This window comes from Typopeltis vanoorti, chromosome 5 (genome assembly GCF_054136105.1).
Source record: "Typopeltis vanoorti isolate ZY-2024b chromosome 5, IOZ_Tvanoo_1.0, whole genome shotgun sequence".
Classification (NCBI taxonomy): domain Eukaryota; kingdom Metazoa; phylum Arthropoda; class Arachnida; order Uropygi; family Thelyphonidae; genus Typopeltis; species Typopeltis vanoorti.
The window spans coordinates 29,836,407-29,856,502 of record NC_143553.1 but is presented as its reverse complement, the minus strand read 5'-3'; the positions used below and the strand labels follow the sequence as shown (position 1 = coordinate 29,856,502).

At 36.2% G+C, this 20,096-nt stretch overlaps 1 protein-coding gene across 1 annotated transcript in view; it reads right to left on the bottom strand.

Moving 5' to 3' along the window:
- Positions 1–20,096, bottom strand: part of Ide (Insulin degrading metalloproteinase) — a 599,910-nt gene that overhangs the window by 121,780 nt on the left and 458,034 nt on the right. Inside the window, exon 23 of the mRNA XM_090392302.1 lies at positions 6,784–6,951. Within this exon, the coding sequence (XP_090248428.1) occupies positions 6,784–6,951 (168 nt within the window). The remainder of the gene's footprint in view (positions 1–6,783; positions 6,952–20,096) is intronic.

Below are 20,096 nucleotides of genomic sequence, written 5' to 3'. Positions count from 1 at the left end.
ATAAACATTATTTACTAATATTCATTAAGCTCCGAAATACGCAGGAAGCAAAGTTTGTGAACCAACACCAATGTGTGAATTTTTCCATTAAAATATAAAAAATAACAAAAAAAATAATAAAAGTTAAAGACGTTTCTTTTAAAATAAAAAAATCTACTTAGTCTTAAAACATTTTAAATTTGTTTTCATTATTTCACGGCCCCCCTCAACAAAACCTACGGTCCCCAAAGGGGCCGCGGCCAACAGTTTGGGAAGCGCTGCCTTAGCCGACAGAAATATAAGATCTGATAATATTATAATATTGGAGTCTTGACAAGTAACAGACTGATCTGGAGGAAAATTGTAGATAGGAAGTTAGTAACGATGTAAATTTCTCATTTAGTACTATCATATCCTGTACACCCCTTGAGAGTACATGGCAGGTATTTGATGATGGTGATGACTTTGACAATGCACACAAGGAAACTGTTTTTGATGGCTAAAGTAGAGATAGGGAGTAGGAACATCTTGGTAAGTCACACCATTTGCAGTTTTTTTCTGAAAACCCTGCATATATCTCGCACCACGATTTTTGCTTTAATTTTGAGGGAAAAAAGTGAGAGTTATATTCAAATAAATACGGTAATTTTTTTAGCTTTCAAATTCTTAAGTATGGATCATTGGTTAAAGATTGGATTTATACAACCCACAAAAGAGAGCAATATAGCAAATACAAGTAGCTGTTAGCAACAAGAAAACGTTGATATTGCATCTGGATCAAATGAAATTGATAAGGGTGTGTCGTCTGACATCTTTAGAGAACCAACTAGGAAGAAGATGAAAATCTTCGTATGATATGAATTAATTGAAATGTTGATTTTCATGGACGGGAAATGAAGAGAAACCTTTCCAAATTTTGTTCTATTAAAAATAAATCTTTTTTTTTTGTTTTTTTTTTTTTTTGTTTTGTTTACTTGAATATATAAATTCAAATAAAATATACATTTACAATGAAATATACTTTATTTATTTATTATTTTAGTAAGGGGGTACTTGGTAATAATGAAAATTTAAGAAGGGTACACGGATATCTGAAGTTCGAGAAACACTGCTTTATAATATCCTATGGTCACGTCTCCCTGCACATCCATCTGAATGTGGTATCACTGTCTGTTGAGCTGGGATGGTCAATTTATCAACAATTTGCCAAACAGATAGGCCTGCAACATGGCATCTTATCACAACACTTCTTTCAAACTCCTTCAGCTTCCATCTTGCAGCAGTTTTACCTAAAAATAGTTGCATTGACTTGAAAGCATCACATTCCTCCAATTTATACTGGCTACAAACATGTGACTCATTACATGGCATTATGCACCTTGCTCATGGGAGGGGTGTCTGAAACCTAGTCCCACTAAATTGAATATGTTTACCTAGATTTCTCACCAAAAGCTTAAAAACTATTATGATTATCTTTTTTTTTTTTTTTGCTAAAATTTTGTTAACAATCCTATATCTTCATAATCTACTGCTGGCTATGCTATCCTATGTCACTCACTGACTGAATTTTAAATTCTCTTTTGTTATTTATAATACTTCTGGTATTTATGTATAAACATTTCCCACTATATCACACTTGATCCATGCTAGATAAATATTTTTCGAAGGGCAGGCCAGATTTGAAGTATATTCTGCTTTTTAGGAAGAGGTAATTATGCCAATGTAAGATATAAGTTTTTTTTTTTTTTTTTTTTAACTATCTTCAAAATCAAACAAATATAAATATGTTCACTGACATTTACAAATCTCACTGTCTCCATTCTATTTCTATTGATGTATCAAAAATATCAAATCCTATGACATATCAAATGTCAATATAGAGTGCTACACACAGAATTATTTATTTGTTAAATTTCACAGTAAGATTGCAGTACACTTACAAATCTTACTAGGCTGAAGCCTTTACAAGAGATCACCTGATTCTGGCAAGAGGTATCCTAGTGGTCATACACTGATGGCAATGTCAAACCACCAGTGCACCCTGCAAAGCATGCAGAGACAGAATTTTAAAGTCTCCATACGGCAGACCTAATAAAGAGTGGTCTTTATAACTAGCGAAGCACCAAACCCTGCAAAAGGAAATAGTAGCACTGGTAAAGTGAGGAGTTACCACAAACTGTGGAAGGTCTTGGTTCTGCTTGTAGTATTGCACATTGTTAAGATGGCCAGAGGTGAGTGGGTGCCCCGTACCCAATACATGGCCATCAATAACCCATACTTCTTTTTTCTTTCTTTATTATGAAATCTGGTTTCCTTATGCTACCTCTGTATGGAAGTGAGGTTCTATCATGGTCTCCTTAACTTTATTTCTTAAATAGTTATTTAATATGGAGACCACAGCATCATGTCTTTATACACGGATTCCATGTGTTCTAAAACAACACTGAGAGATGTGAGATAGAGTAGAAGCAGCCAGCCCAACAGTTCATGTCAGCTCTACCCCAACGAGCTGTATGAGCCCTTGTGGAAAGGGCATTAATTGTAGCCTAATAATTTCTACATAATCATATCTTGGTAGTAATCTGGTACCATTACTAATCCACTGATGTTGAAGGGTCACCTCGTAAGATTCACAAAGAGAAGCACCATTGACAGAGCCACGAGGTAAGATACCCATCTCTTATGCTCTGCTGATGCGGTCACTATCTGGAAGCACAGGTACTGGGTCCAATCCCTAGTGCATCTGTAATCATCTTGAATAACAGAACTATGGAAAACCTCCCTGCCGATGGATGAGGAAGAAGCTTCAAGCTCTGCTAACTGGATGAAACGCAGTTGTGGAATCAACCAGTGAAGAGATGGAATACCGAGCCCTCCATCCTTCACAATGCCTAACAATGAAAAAACGAATTTATAATTTCAAAATTATTTTTATTTTTCAACATAATCTCTCTTAAGATTAATACATTTATTCCAGTGATGCTCGAGTGCCATTATCCTGTTCCTGTAGTGATTCTCAGTAAGATCTACAAAATACACCTCTACAGCTGCAATCACCTCTTGATTTGAAGAAAAATGCTGACCAGCGAGGAAGAGTTTTAGTTTTGGGAAGAGACAGAAGGAGCCAAATCTGGGGAATAGGGTGGATATTCCAACAATTCATAGTGCAGATCCCTTACTTTTCCCATTGCCAAAACACCTTTGTAGGCAGGTGCATTGTCCTGTTGAAAGATGATTTTTTTTGTCTAGTCTGGTTAAAAGATTGGAATAATATTTCCTGGTTATTCTTTTACCCTCTTCAAGAAAATTAATAAACAAAATGCCTTTAGCATCCCAAAACACCGATGCCATGACCTTCCCTGCTGATGGAACCGACTTTGTCTTCTTTGGCGCTGAAAAACCAACTTACGTCCACTGTTTTGACTGCTGTTTGGATTCTGGAGTGTAATGGCGAATTCAATTCTCATCCATAGTGCAATCTCATCCATCAATGCAAAATCAGTTTTATTCTTGTTAAAATGCTCCAAACATTGTTCAGAGATTTTCATGCGAGTGAGTTTTTGATCTACTGTGAGCAAGCACAGTACCCATCTTGCACAAAGCTTTTTCATTTGCAATTCTTCATGCAAAATATAGCCTACACGTTCTTTTGAAAAGCCTATAGTCTCAGCAGTTTCACGCACTTTGACTCGCTGGTCATCCAATGCTATATCGTGCAATTGATCAATGATTTCTGGTGTTGTTACAGTTTTTGGACATCCTTCACGTGGATCACCTTTAAGGCTGGTATGGCTATGTTTAAACTCGACAGCCCATTTATTAATTGTCAAAAACGAAGGATTAGAGTGCCCATAAACTTTTGTGAACTTTGAATGAATTTCTTTTGGCATTAAACCTTCTTTTACAACGAATTTTATAAATGTGCAATACTCAATTTTATCCATTTCAAGGGATACAGACAACACTTTTGCATCAGACAGCTGTATGAGACAAACTACTTGATAGAATGACTTGCAATTTCACATGGATGCTTATAACAGATGCACCAACATAGGGAAAAAAAAATCTTGCTGATAGTGTTGCCATCTATGGTTGAGGCCGAGAACTTGAGTCCACCCTTGTAGTTATAATACTTCTGTTATTTACATATAAACATTTACTGCTATATCACACTTGATCCTACAAGATAAATAATTTTTGTTGAAGGGCAAGCCGAGATTTGAAGTGGATTCTGCTTGCTAGGAAGAGGTAATTATGCCAATGTAAGACATAAGGAGTTTTTTTAACTATCTTCAAAATCAAACATGTTCACCGATATTTATCAATCTCACTGTCTCCATTCTGTTTCTATCAGTGTATGAAAAATTTGAAATGCTATGAAATATCAAATGTCAAAATACAGAGTGCTGCACATGCAGAAAATTAGATAACTTGTAGAATAGTTCTGCTTTTGCATTATTTAGTATTCTATCTCGTAATTATTATTATTATCTGAGATCTCCAGGGAGTCAAGGACTCATCGAGGGAGGCTGTAAATTACCCAACCCAGCTATCATACCTACCCTTGAATTCATTCACACTAGATGCACTCACTACCTGTAAGAGCAAATTATTCCACTCGCTCACTGCTCTCTGGGAGAAAAACCTAGCTCTTACCCCTTTCTTGACTGCAAATAAATTTAACTTCCATGAATGCCCCCATGTTCTCTCCCCACTTTCCATATAACGAAAAATTTCATCAGTTGAAATGTTATAACACCCATTGAAAAGTTTATAGACCTCTATCATATCACCCCTCTCTCTCCTGTTAACCAGTCTGCAATCCACATACTCGCAATCTAAATCCCATAATCCGGATATAATCTTTGTAACTCTTCTTTGCACCCTTTCCACAGCTTCTTTATCCCTTTGGAACCTGGGAGACCAAATCTGTGCACAGTAATCCAAGTGTGGTCTTATCAAAGCCTTATAAAGAGGCAAAATTACTTTCTTATCCGTACATGTCAAGGTTCGCTTCAACATAGCAATTATCCTCTGAGTTGTATTTGAAACTTTTGCTATCTGACCTTTGAACTTTAAATTCTTATCCACCAAAACACCAAGATCCCTTGCCTCTTCAGTTTCTTGTAGCATAACCATGCTAATATAATATGCCGGTGAAACATTTAACTTACCTTAGAATGGCAACTTTTTTTTATTTTAAAAGAAAACAGATAAGTAAACAATACAGAGAGCTAACTCTGTATTGTTTACTTTACTGATTTATCAGAGAAAACCTCAGTGATTGTATTCAGCTTACAGAGGGCAATCTGACTCTCCTAGTTCTAGATGTATGTACCAAATGTTTATATCAAATTGTTCCATTACTAGACCACATTTTACCATTTAAATCATCTTTCTTTCTGTCCATAATTCCTGTCTCATTCCATCCGCTGAACAAGACAGCCACTTTTGCTTCTGTTGAGATAATGTCCTAGGGGATGCTCCTAGGCTCCCATTTTAATACAATTTCACTATAACAAGGCTTATGTTTATCTTGGGTAAACATATCTTGGGTAAACTGCTTCTGACTCTGTTCAAGCTCACTTCAGGCATTCACATATTCCATATTTCTTGTTCTGCATATTTGAGTTATTGAACTGTTAATCATGGCTTTTTCATTCAGTTCTTTGCTTCTGCAGTTTGACAAAATATTTAAAATTCTATCCTTCATCTCCTTTTATTGAACCACCCCTTAAAAAAAAAAACTTTTAGCCTATGGATCATCAGTATTTAGCAGTGTGATGATCTAAGTGTTAGATAATTCAGAAACCCTGCTCAAGAGACAAAATGCAGAACTTTTTGAAGCTCCAAAAAGCAGATTGGCAGTTTCCCACATAGCAAAGAACTTTATTTACAATCTAGAGACATTTACTGCAACATTTAATTTCCTCTAAAATTATTTGCCTCTGTACATTTAATTTATTTTGCACTGTCTGATATGCATACATCTTCAAGATATTGTTCCTCATGCATGGCAAACACAGCCAACATTCTCATGAGAATTCCTGTAAATCTTTAACACTACATCCAATTTAATCATCTACTGTTACCATTCATACTATCTATTCGATTTTCATTTTTAATCCCTTTCACTTCCATGAATTAGGTTTTGTTCTCTGGTCACCATTTACATTCTTTATATGAATGAATTCATTTATCAGCAATGCCAATTCCTTCCTCATCTATCACATAAGTTTCAACCTCCATTGCAGGGTGTTTTAATATCCCCCACCAACAATGCCGTGCATCTTCCACCCATTTTCACATGCTTTCATTATAAGTCATTTCCAATTGCTTAGCTATTTCATTTGCATTTATTCTCAATGAAAAGGACCAAATATTGCTTTCTTTCTTTCTTAGATGTTCTGACAGTCTGCAGCACATCATCCTTCAGTCATTCTTACTCAATTCACACCACTTTCATTTCTATTCATTCTTATTTCACTGTCTCTCTCTCTTTTCTCTCACTACATGCACTATCATTAGTTGAACTCATTTTCACCAACTTCCCTTCTACTTTTGTTTACATTCAATATTTTTTTTCTATTTATATGCATAAAAAGGAGTAATTATGCAATGAATATGGTTGTGCATGTTCAATGTATGCAGATATCCTTGTTTCAGTATCAAAGGCCACATTAAATGGCCTTTGATACTAAAACAATATTAAAAAATTATCAACTGTGGTAAAGACAATGCTGAAAATAATAACATAATAGGTTTATCAGTGAGGTTATGATAATATCAAATGAAAGCTTTTACCTAACTGTTCCTGTGTACGTAATATGTTGAAACATGGTTCAGCAATAATCTGACAAAACAGTTCAAGAAGCATGTTAGCTTTTGTCTCTTGAAGACCACACTGGTAGTATGATTCAATGGAGGAGCAACGATGAACTTCATTTGTCTTTTCAAATATAAAATGGCAACCTAGAAATAAGTAATGCTACTGTAAATTTTAAAATACTAAGTTTCGTATAATATTTATTTTAGATTTAATGAATATTACATAAGAAAGTGTAATATCTAGTAGAAATTTTAGGAAAAGTACAATTTTTCTCAATTGTTCACTAAGCATTGCATAATAGCAACACAAATTTGCAAAACAACTCAGAAAGGGTAGGAAGAGAGGAAGTGACAAGCTCTTCTCCTCCATCACAACAATTTATAGGTTAAGCTTAAACATTTCAACCTGACAACCTTTATCTGTTTAAATCACAAGTCTACTTCCTGTATCATGAGAACATATCTTGAATTCTAACTTCCATCATGAATCTCTAAAAGTTTTGCCCCCCCCCCCCCCACAAACTACCTCAGACCAGGATCAAATCATACATATCAACAATTACATGGATGTTTCTGCAACTAGACTTTGCACTCTGCTAAGATATGAGAACTTTGGATTCTATATTCAGTCTCTGACACATGTTCGGTTACTATCTTCAACTCCTATGTTCATCTAAATTTCCAGAACACAGGGCTCTACGTTTTTTCTTTTTTTTTTATTTAAAAAAAAAAAGGTTGTAAACTATAGTAAAGGTTGTATTAAAGGATGTAAATTATAGTAAATCAGTACTACAGAGGAAATCTTTTTTTTTAAAATATTTTTATTTATTTTCTCATAATCACAAAACTTTTCTCTAGACACAAAAAACAAGTTTTTTTTTTTTTTTTTTTTTTTTTTTTTTTTTTTTTTTTTTACAAGCCATTTCAGGCATCCAATAAGTGGATATTGGTTACTGTAACTGCTCTCCTACATAAAAACAAACACTCACACCTAAGCTCGAATTTGAACCCGCAGCTTATCTGTTGTATGGACAGCAGATACAGTAACCACTCAGCCAACCTGGCCAGGCAATAATTTCACAAGTATATCAGAACTTAAGGATACTGCATCAAGTTACTCATATGTTTACAAGAATCATATGATACTTGCAATCAAGTTTACACAGAATAATGGTAGACTAGGCTTTACATCCTAGTCTACAAACATTAATTCTCAAAGAATACAAACTAGCACTCATCTCACTACTCACACCTAAATGAAATTTGGATTTACCACTAAATCCTATCTAGGCCAGTAGTCATCTGTGGGCGTTTTGTAGAAGGCCTAGATGTAAATTGGGATCTCTGAGAATTAATTGTTTCCCAAATTTTGGAAAGTTTCTTGCATTCATATTTACGAAGGTAGTCTGATAAGTTCTCTATCTCAATGATAGATGGAAACACTATCGGCAAGATTTTTTTTTCTATGTTGGTACATCTGTCATAAGCATCCATGTGAAACTGCAAGTCATTCTATTATTATTAGTAGTAGTAGTAGCATGGGCAACTCCAAGGAGTCCTTAGATTCATCGAGGGAGGCCCTCACATCACGTCAAGAACAACTATTCACACAGAATCTATCATACTTCGCCTTGAACTCATTTACGGTCATGGCACCCATAACAGACTCTGGCAGCTTATTCCACTCATCCACCACTCGCCAAGTAAAAAACCGCTGGAATAAATGTATTAGTCTTAAGGAAGATTATGTTGGAAAAAAAAAAATTTGAAATTATAAATTAGTTTTTTCATTGTTAGGCGTTGTGAAGGATGGTGGGCTCAGTATTCCATCTCTCCATTGGTTGATTCCACAACTGTGTTTCATCCGGTCAGCAAAGCTTGAAGCTTCCTCCTCATCCATCTGCAGGGAGGCTTTCCATAGTTCTATTATTCAAGATGATTACAGATGCACTAGGGTGTGGACCGAGTACCAGGGCACCCAGATAGTGACTCCATCAGCAGAGCATAAGAGATAGGCATCTCTACTTCACGGCTCTGTGAATGGTGCTTCTCTTTGTATGTATCTGCCTGTATGAGTATGTTTTCTGAATACAGTAAAGGAAAGGTTATCATTTGAAATGTAAACCGAGGTATCTAGAAAGGGTAGGCAATTATCGGTTTCCTTTTAATCATGAACTGGATTCTTAAATACATATTTGACTCATTAGTCTGGACAGAGTAATGAGTCAAATATGTCAGGACCATAAGGCCAAATCATCAACATATCTTAGCCAGACAGATGGTTTGTGTGTGTGTGTGTGTGTGTGTGTGTGTATGTTGGGGCACTGGATCTATGGCTCATTTATCAAATTTTTCCATGTCAAAATTGGCAAGTGAGGGGATGAGAGTGAGAGAGCATGTGTGTGTGGAAGGGGGGGGGGGCCCATAGCTGTAACACATTGATAAGTGAAAAAGATGAAAATGGTGTGTGTGTGTGTGTGTGTGTTGGACATGTTATGGAAGTGAGTTTCAGAAGTGTTTTTGACAAAAGTGAGATAATGGTGTAGTGAATATTAGTGAAAGACATGAAAAATGCATGTGTTATAGAGAACAAAGCAGAATATGGAAATGAGTGTGTCTCATTGAGCACATGCCCTTAATCATGGAATCACTAAAACAATATGACTGTTACTTTTTTATTACTTGTTCATACTCACATGGTTCTTCCTCTCACCTCACTTACTCTTTTCTGCTATACCACTTACCAGATGCTTCTATTCTGATTAAAGTGTAAGATGGAACAAAGATAAAACAGAATAATTGTTGAAACATTATTAAAACAATGAAATGTTCTTGTAAAGATCTTTTGCAGGATAAAGCTAGAGTGACTTAAGAAGTGTCTGGTAAACAAGTGTAAGTGAGGTAAGAGGAAGAATCAGGAGAGTATGAACATGTAAAAAAGCAAAAGAGAATATCCTATGGCGATTCCACAATTAAGGGCATATGTTCAATGAGTGCATAAAAATAATGTGGTCCTACAATATGTGCACTTACATTAATTGGAATACAATAACACTCGATTTTGACCTTTACATAAAGGACATCATTAGGAATACAAACACATATCTGCTTTGGTCAACTGATGACCTGACTCCATAAAAAAGTAATAAATACCTAATTATAGAGGTGCTTAAGGGTCAAAGCTATATAACTGAGAGGAGACCTCCACATTGCCTTTAAAGGAATGCAGAGAACCGATCAGAGCTTCTGACCTAATGTCCAATCCTCACCTTCTCGTGGTGCACCCTGTTGGGTATCTACCTGGATAGTGAACGAAAGAGAATCAGCTGCCAATTTAGTTTTTAGCAAACTAAATTGTATTCTCATTGGCTTAAACCAAAATACAAAATGATGGTACAACATGAAAAAATTTCATGCCGGCTGGGGCGTCACCCGGCTAAACAGGGCCCATGTTATTTTCGCCAGGGAAAACAGTGAAAAGTCAGCTACTGAAACAAATCTAAAAACACATCCCAACTCAACATCACCAGAGTTAAAGATTGGCACTATCAACATAAGAAGTCTGAATGACAAAGAAATGGAGCTAGCTGAAGAATTAGATAAGTACCAGATCGACATAATAGGCGTGACTGAAACAAAAAAGACAAAAACTGGTGAGATCTTTCTGAGCAATAAATACAAAATGATATATTCAGGCAATAGCAATCAAGGAAAAGAAGGAGTAGCCATAGTATTCAACACTATATATGAGGCTAATCTTTAATGGCAGGCAGTCTCAAGTAGGGTGATGTGGGCAAATATGAGAACGGGGAATTGGACAATGGGACTTATTTGTGAGCATGGTCCACAGAAGGTTCTACTAAGGTAGAAGTGGAGGAATTTTTTGATGCTTTAGAGAAAGCAACTGACACCATGAAAAAGGAAAAGTTGGTCCTTGTTGGGGATCTAAATAGCAGAGTAGGAAATGATTGTCAGACATACAAAAATATTTTGGGAAAATTTGGAGAAAAGAGCAAAGCTAATAATGATGACAAATACCTGTTGGATTTTTGCTCATGGTCAACAAAGCCATCAAAGGCTTGACATGGACTGGTTATTACTAACACCATATTCCAACATAAAATGTGCACAAATTCACATGGAGAGAAAAGGCAAGGAATAAGAAAAGTAAAGAAAATTCTCATCGACTATGTTATTGTTGATAGTGATGTTTTTTCCCTGGTGCAGGACACCAGAGTGCACAGAGGATTTGAAATTGAAAGTGAACACTATTTAGTCTTGACCAGGATAAAATTGAATTTCGCATTGAAAAGCATAACATGTAAGAAAATTTTAAAGTGAATAAAAGTTGGGCAGCTCTCAGATGTGAACTGTAGATTAAAATACACAAAGATTATTGAAAGAAAAAACGAAAGAGTTTGAGAACAGCAACCAAACCTTGGAAATCCAGTGGCAAGCCTTGAAGAAAACACTGATTGATTCAGCCAGAGAGGCATGTGGTGAGGTTGTCTGCAAGATAGAAAAATCAGAACTCCATGGTGGACACAGGAAGTTAAAGAGGCAGTGAACGAAAAGAAGAAAGCATATAAAAAGTTCCTGGCAAATAAGCCAGCTTGTGCTCTTAGATACAGAGACAAATATAAGAAAGCTAAACAAAAGTCATGGAAAGACTTTGGTGAGAACATAGAAAATAAATATCAAGAAGGTAGCTAGATATTCTGCAGATTGATGAAGAAGCTCAGAAATGGAGGAAAGAGTGGGTGTAAAAGGATAAAGATGGTAAAGGTGACATGAAAACTGGAGAAAATGATAGCCTTGAAGTATGGAGTAATTACTTCGAAAAATTGCTAAATGAAACAAGCAGTGATAGCACAGTGGTAAAAAAACGCTCAACAGGCATACAGTCAGGAATACATATCCATACTTGAAGTAGAAAAAGCCATCAAAGGCTTGAAATGTGGAAAGGCAGCAGGAGTAGATGATATTCGACCAGAAATGCTGAAGTATGGTGGTATAAAAGTCTTACAGTGGCTGCACTGCATAGTTCAGAAGGCCTGGACAGAGGGATGAATTCCCAATGATTGGAGTAGGGATCTCACATAGTACCCATATATAAAAAGGGAAATAAAACTGAATGTGAGAATTACAGCGGTATTTCCCTACTGAGTGTTCCTGGTAAGATCTATGCAAGTATACTTGAGAAATGGTTCAGAAGAATTGTGAAAGAAAAGCTTGGTGAAGAACAAGCTGGATTCAGGCCAAATAGAGGCTGTCAGGATCAGATCTTCACTTTACGACAAATAGTCGAGAAATCATGGGAATGTAACAAAGATCTGTATTAAAGTTTGTCGATCTGGAAAAGGCATATGATAAGGTGCTAAGAGAGAAGCTATTCAAATATGATACAGTTATATGGTGTCAGTGGGGCATTATATCAAGCAATACTTATTCTTTATTTGAGTTGTAAGTCAGCAGTTAGAACTGAAGGAAGTACAGGAAGATGGTTTAATGTTAAATCTGGTGTCAGACAAGGATGTACATTATCCCCTCTGTTATTCATTATCTATATGGATCACATTATGAAGGAAAGTGGTATTAAACACGATATCAAAATTGGAGATGTTCATGTCAGCTCTTTGCTTTATGCAGACGATGTTATACTTATCAATAAATATGCCACATGTCTGCAAGATTCTCTGACTAAACTGAATAACTGTTGTAATAGATATGGTATGAAGGTCAGCAATTAAAAGACAAAGACAATGAAAATAGGCAGAATCGCTGAAAATGTCAACTGCGTTGTGAACGGAAGAACATGTGGAACAAGTAAAACATTTCAGCTACTTAGGCATGATTTTAAGTATAGATGGTAAATTAAATATGGAAATAGACAACAGAATCAACAAATCTGGTATGGTAGGAAGTCAATTGAATAAATTCATATGGAATAAGAGAGAAATTAGTCGGAACACTAAATTAGCTGTATACAAGACAGTATTCAAGCCAATTTTAACTTATGGATCTGAGAGCTGGGTCAAAAGTAAAACACTTGATCAAAGTCTAGAGACTGCAGATATGAGAGTCCTGAGAAAAATTAGAGGCATGGACAGATGGCACATCAATAGCAATATCATATTAAAAACGAGGATTTTTGGAAAGAACTTGATATTGTCAGCATCCAGGAATGCGTTAGCAGAGCTAATCTCAGGTGGTATGGTCACTTAAACAGAATGTGGGAGAAAAGATTAGCAAAACAAGTGTTCTCTGACAGGTTGGCAGGAAAACAATCCAGAGGAAGACCAAGATATAGGTGGATTGATACAGTACTATGTGCCTTAGACGATAGAAATATAAGATCTGATAATGTTGGAGTTTTGACAAGTAACAGACTGTTTTGAAGGAAAATTGTAGATAGGAAGTTAGTAAGTGATGTAAATTTTTTCATGTAGTACTATCATATCCTGTACACCCCTTGAGGATACATGGCAGGAATTTGATGATGATGATATATTTTATATCAGTGGAACCACATAACTGGCTGCTCGCTGTTAGGATTAAGCTTCCTATTGTCTGGTTATTTCTAAGTTCTGCTTATGGTCTGAAAACCACTGGTTCAGTATCAATGTCTATTCTTTCTGCTTTCTACATCCAATATACAGGTTATTTATGCCTGAAAAATTGTTGAAGTTCTTTTTCTAGACTAGATGCTATGTGGATTTTAGATGAGCCATCCAAATCCTTGAGAATTTTTTAAGCCATCATTCTTGTTGAGATTGGGTTGACCAGTTATCATCTTGCAGGCTTTATTGAATTAATTTGTATTCATACCAGGTTCTGATACAATGTAAGGAATGGATGCCTTTCCGATCAATTCTATCGCAATTTTGAAGTGCATGATCAGAAAGGCCTAATTTTCCATAATGAAGGAATTTCATGTGCCATTTTGTATTTTTTGTTTGGTGTTGGATTGTATGTGCTGTTTCAAACCTGGTATACAACTGTGTGGAGAAGAGAAGGAATTTTTCAATTTTGTGGGTAGGTAGCTCAAATAAAGTTGTATTTATTCTTATTATTATGTGACACCTCCAAGGAGTCCAAAGACTCATTGAGGGTGGACATCTACTCTACATCTCTATGCCTCCACCACTCAAATCCACCAACTACAACTACACCAGCACCATTTACCGCCTGCCACCACCACTGTTTACACAGACAATCACAAACATCCATTTCCACGGAGAGATTCGAACTCGCAGCCTTTTGGCTGGAGAGTGGATAAGCTAACCGCTCAACCAGAATTTAATTGCTTTCACCTGTATTTAAGTTGTATTTTTGCAGCATTATATTTTTATATATTTGAGGAATATCAAATCAAGCCTTATTGTAATCTTTTATACTTTTGGTTGTATTTTTGTGAAGGATTCTGTGGACTGATTTCCAGTTGTACATGTTTTTTTTTTTTTATGTGTTTGCTAATGATGTGGTTTCACTGATATACATTTCTTGGAGTAGAGCTCTCATACTACCCATCTATTAAAAAAAAAAAAAAAAAAAGGAATAAAGTTGAATGTGAGAATTACAGTGGAATTTGTCTACTAAGTAAAGATTTAGGTAAAAGATTTATGCAAGTATATTTTGAAAAGATTTGAATTCTGTTTTTAGAGAAACTTAAGCCATAGTTTCATGCAATATATACAAGAAAAAAAATAAATTGCACACACACACACACACGCATATCTTGAAATATGATACTCAACAGATCATCAGATAGATGCAGTCAGTCATTGCCACACCCACTTGCTTCATGGGTGCCTTCACACAAAGTCACTTGCTTCCACCTTGATTGCTTAAGTTTCTCTGAATTTGCACTTAGGCATGCTCAGTGAACAAAGCTCTCTCCAGACACCTAATACCAAAACCATTTACATGCAGTTCATTAGGATTGTATAAATCCTTCTTTTCATCAAACAGAGAGCAGAGATTCACAAATTCTAGATCATGCCATTTGCACAATCTACGTATAGAATCATTAGCTATCAATGCCCTCCTCCTTCTCAGTTCGCCTCTATCATAGCATGGTAGGAGACTTACAATTTTCATCTTTTTTGGCTTTGTGAAAGGTCGATCAAGCCTTAATAATTTACTAACTTTTTATAATAGAGTAACAGTTTAAATGGATAAAGGAAATGACTACACAATGATTTTGGAAAGGCACTTGACAAAATACCACATGAAACTGTTATGCAAATTAGAACAGATAGGGATGGATATGTCATCAGTTAAGCGGATAAGATAGTGGTTGCTGGACAGATAACAAAAAAAGGTATATGGAGGGGCAGAATCGAGGCAAAAACAACTGACTAGTGGTGTGCCGCGAGATTCAGTGCTAGGACCTTTGTTTAATTTGTACACAGATGATATTGGAAATAACCTGAAAGGAAATATTCAGTTGTTTGCTGATGATGCAAAATTAGATAGTAATAGTTAATCAAGATGATGTGGAGAGCTTGCAGGATGATTTAAATATGTCATATTTAAATATAGGCAGTATAGGCAAAAGCTAACGGGTATCAGTTTAATGTTGAGAAATGTAAAGTTATGCATTTCAGAATAGATTACAATTACTGGTTATATAAGATTGATTGAATTTCTTCACTTTGACATTCAGAGCACTGGGCAGAAATCACATTGCGTCAACACCTCTCAACAGCCATCACAATGCTTTGTTTTAATTACAGTCGGATTCCTCTGGTCCATGCCAGTTCGGAATCGGCTATTAGTTGCTGGCCAAAACGGTCACGCCAGATGGGCCATCCGGTGTGGTGCACAGCTGAGGCATTCCAAGATTTAAGATGGTCGTAGACAGAAAGCTAAAGTTTAGAAGACATATTACTAACATTGCTAATATGGCCCATAAGATTATTTGGATAATGAAGAACACAATAACAAGTGGGGATAAGGAAGTTGTTATTCCTCTTTATAAAGCCTTGATTGTCCACATGTGGATTACTGTGTTCAAGTCTGGTCCCATGGGTTAGAGATGAGGATGTAGCAAAGAAGCAAGTAACCTGTGGAATGTTCCTTATGAGGATAGATTAAAGGTGGGCAGAATCTGGTTGATAGAAGAGGGGATATAATAGAAACGTTCAAGTTGCTTAAAGGATTTTATAGGCCAGATGCAGGGGAAATGTTTCAGCACTTGGCTAGAGGGACCAGAACAAGGGGTCACCCCTGGAAGTTGAATAAAGGTGTGGTTAGTAGCAGTGTCATGACTAGATTTTGTGCCTGAAGAACTGTGAATGAGTGGAATGGGTTCCCAGAGTCAGTTGAAAATGCTGTGTCTGTTAATAGGACCAAGGAGAGGCATGATAGACTGTGTGGATAAATTGGATCTCCCACAATGAGTCTTCGGACTCTATGGATGTGCCTGTATAATAATAATAATCTAGTTGGTTTCTTATGTCTTTATAAAATACCATTCTTAGTTCAACAGTAATTGAAAAAATAATAATAATAAATAAAATTTTATTTTATTTATCATCATCAAATTCCTGACACGTACCCTCAAGGAGCGTACAGGATATGATAGTACTACATGAAAAATTTACACCATTACTAACCTCCTATCTACAATTTTCCTCCAACTCAGTCTATTACTCGTCAAGACTCCAATATTATCATTATCAGATAATGTATTTCTATCGTCTAAGGCACATTGTAGCATATCAATCCACCTATACTTTGTTTTCCTCTGGGTCATTTTCCTGCCAACCTGTCAGAGAACACTTGTTTTGCTAATCTTTCCTCGCCCATTCTGTTAAAGTGATCATACCACCTGAGATTAGCTCTGCTAACGCATTCTGGATGCCGACAATGTCAAGTTATTTCCTAATATCCTTTTTTTAATATGATATTGCCATTGATGCCATCTGTTCACGCCTCTAATCTTGCTCAGGACTAGTCTTTGGTCAAGTGTTTTACTTCTGACCCAGCTCTCAGATCCATAAGTTAAAACTGGTTTGAACACTGTCTTGTATACAGCTAATTTAGTGTTCCGACTAATTTCTCTCTTATTCCATATGAATTTATTCAATTGACTTCCTACCATACCAGCATTGTTGATTCTGTTGTCTATTTCCATATTTAATTTACCATCTTCACTAAAAATCTTGCCTAAGTAGCTGAAATGTTTTACTTGTTCCACATGTTCTCCGTTCACAACGCAGTTGACATTTTCAGCGATTCTGCTTATTTTCATTGTCTTTGTCTTTTAATTGCTGACCTTCATACGATATCTATTACAACAGTTATTCAATTTAGTCAGGGAATCTTGCAAACTTGTAGTGGATTTATTTAGAAGTATAACATTGTTCGCATAAAGCAAAAAGCTGACATTAACATCTCCAATTCTGATATCATGTTTAATACCACTTTCCTTCATAATGTGATCCATATAGATAATGAATAACAGAGGGGATAATGTACATCCTTGTCTCACACCAGATTTAACATTAAACCATCTTCCTGTACTTCCTTCAATTCTAACTGCTGACTTACAACTCAAATACAGACTAATATTGCTTGATATAATGCCCCATTGACACCATATAACTGTTGCGTATTGAATAGCTTCTCTCTTAGCACCTTGTCATATGCCTTTTCCAGATCGACAAAACTTAAATACAGATCTTTGTTATATTCCCATGCTTTCTCGACTATTTGTCGTGAAGATCTGATCCTGACAGCCTCTATTTGTCCTGAATCCAGGTTGTTCTTCACCAAGCTTTTCTTCCACAATTCTTCTCAACCGTTTCTCAAGTATACTTGCATAGATCTTGCCAGGAACACTCAGTAGGGAAATACCTCTGCAATTCTCACATTCAGTTTTATTTCCCTTTTTATATACGGGCACTATTAGAGTTCTACTCCAAACATCGGGAATTCGTCCCTCTGTCCAGGCCTTCTGAACTATGCAGTGCAGCCACTGCAAGACTTTTATACCACCATACTTCAGCATTTCTGGTCGAATATCATCTACTCCTGCTGCTTTTCTGCCTTTCAAGCCTTTGATGGCTTTTCTACTTCAGGTATAGATATGTATTCCTGACTGTATGCCTGGTCAGCGTTTTTTACCACAGTGCTATCACTGCTTGTTTCATTTAGCAATTTTTCGAAGTAATTATTCCATACTTCAAGGATATCTTTTTCTCCTGTTTTCATGTCACCTTTATCATCTCTAACTCCTTTTACAGCACATTTTTCTCCATTTCTAAGCTTCTTCAACAATCTCCAGAATATCTTACCACTTTCTTGATATTTATTTTCTATGTTCTTGCCAAAGTTCTCCCATGACTTTTGTTTAGCTAGTTTTACACAGTGTTTAGTTTTCTTACATTTGTCTCTGTATTCTCTAAGAGCAAAAGCTGACTTATTTGGCAGGAACTTTTGATATGATTTCTTCTTTTCCTTCACTGCCTCTTTAACTTCCTGTGTCCACCATGGAGTCTAGATTTTTCTATCCTTGCAGACAACTTCACCACATGCCTCTCTGGCTGAATCAATCAGGGTTTTCTAGGTTTGCCACTGAATCTCCAAGGTTTGGTTCCTGTTCTCAAACTCTTTCATTTTTTTCTTCAATAATGTTTGTGTATTTTAGCCTACAGTTCACATCTGAGAGATGCTCAACTTTTATTCACTTTAAAACTTTCTTACATGTTATTCTTTTCAATTTATTATTATTTTTAATAATGTGCTATTCTAATCAAATTCCCCATATTTTTGATAAGGATATATGCAGTCATTCTGATTCAAGTTAGGACGATGAAGCATGGCTTCAGCACTCTACTTAAACAAGCATTGAGATTTGTAACAACATCTATGTAAAATGCATGTTTCAGACCAAAGACTGTTGTGGTCTGTTTCTATTCCATGTTGAGCTAATCCAGATTTATCAGAACCTTTGTGGAAAATATATGACTGATGTTCTTGTATTCTTTTTTCTATTTTGACAAGTTTGTTCAAAGTAGGAAAGATGGAAGTCCCACGGAACTTGGTATACACCTGGAAGAGGCAAAGGAAAGTGTTTATCTTTAGAAGAGGAGAAATAAGTTGAGAGTTTATTAATAGGAATAAGAGTCATTACGAAATCATAGTTCTTCGTGGAAGGAAATTATCATCTTAGTTGGTATCACTGATTTGAGAGGCGAGAAGTGTTCTATGAGAGAAGATGTAAAGGAGTTGTTAGAAGAAGGAAAATGTAAGAGCGAGAAGGTGGAGATTGTAAGTCACCTACATTTTATGATAGAGATGAACTGAGGAGGAGGAGGGCAGTAACAGCTAATGATTCTATATGTAGATTGAGCAAAAGGAATGATGTAGAATTTGTGAATCTGGTCTCTGATGGAAAGAAGGATAGAAGGATTTGTACAATGTGGATGGACTGCATCTGAATGGTTTTGGTGTTACCTGTCTGGAGAGAGAAAGTTTTGTTCACTGAGCATGCTGACATGCAAATTCAGGGAAACTTAAGCAATTAAGAGCGAAGCAAGTGAGTGTGAGAATGACCAAGTTAGGAATCATCTCTCAAGCAAAAATATTGAACATGGTAGTAAATTCAGAAAGTAAAGGTGGGTGGGTGGGGGGGGGGAACAAAGGGATGTTGCCCTTTGTATATACTAATGCAAGAACTTTCAGGAACAAGGAGGAGGAGTTTTTGGCATTGGTTAGTGCAACCTAGCCAAAATTTATGGGCATTAGTGAGACTTGGGTAACAGCAGATGATATATCTGATAAGGGTCTTCCAGATCACGGGCAAGATTAGTCCTTGGTTCCTGTTAAGGTTTTGTGTACACCGGGCAACTGTTGTGGCCTCCTTAAAAATTCGGGAGTGGAAGTCCTCCTCCATGTAAAGAATTGTGCTTCTATCCCACTCTATGGTATCGTTCGTTCTTGAGAAATGAAGGAGGCCACAACAGATGCCCGCTGTACACAAAACCTTAACAGGAACCAAGGACTAATCTTGCCCGTGATCTGGAAGACCCTTATCAGATCCTTCAACTCACCAGAACTGAATTACAGTGCCAACTATAGAACGTTCCTAAATAACAACAAGTGATATCATCCACGCTCTATGAATGTATTGTACGCGCTCTGTTCTTTGTTTAATATAATTGGAATCGGTTGATTATAGTTTGTAACAGTTTTTTACTTTTTAGTGCCGTACATCAGTTATGTACCCTGAAGATGCCAACAGACTTAGTTGGTGAAACTAGTTGGTATAACTTAGTTGT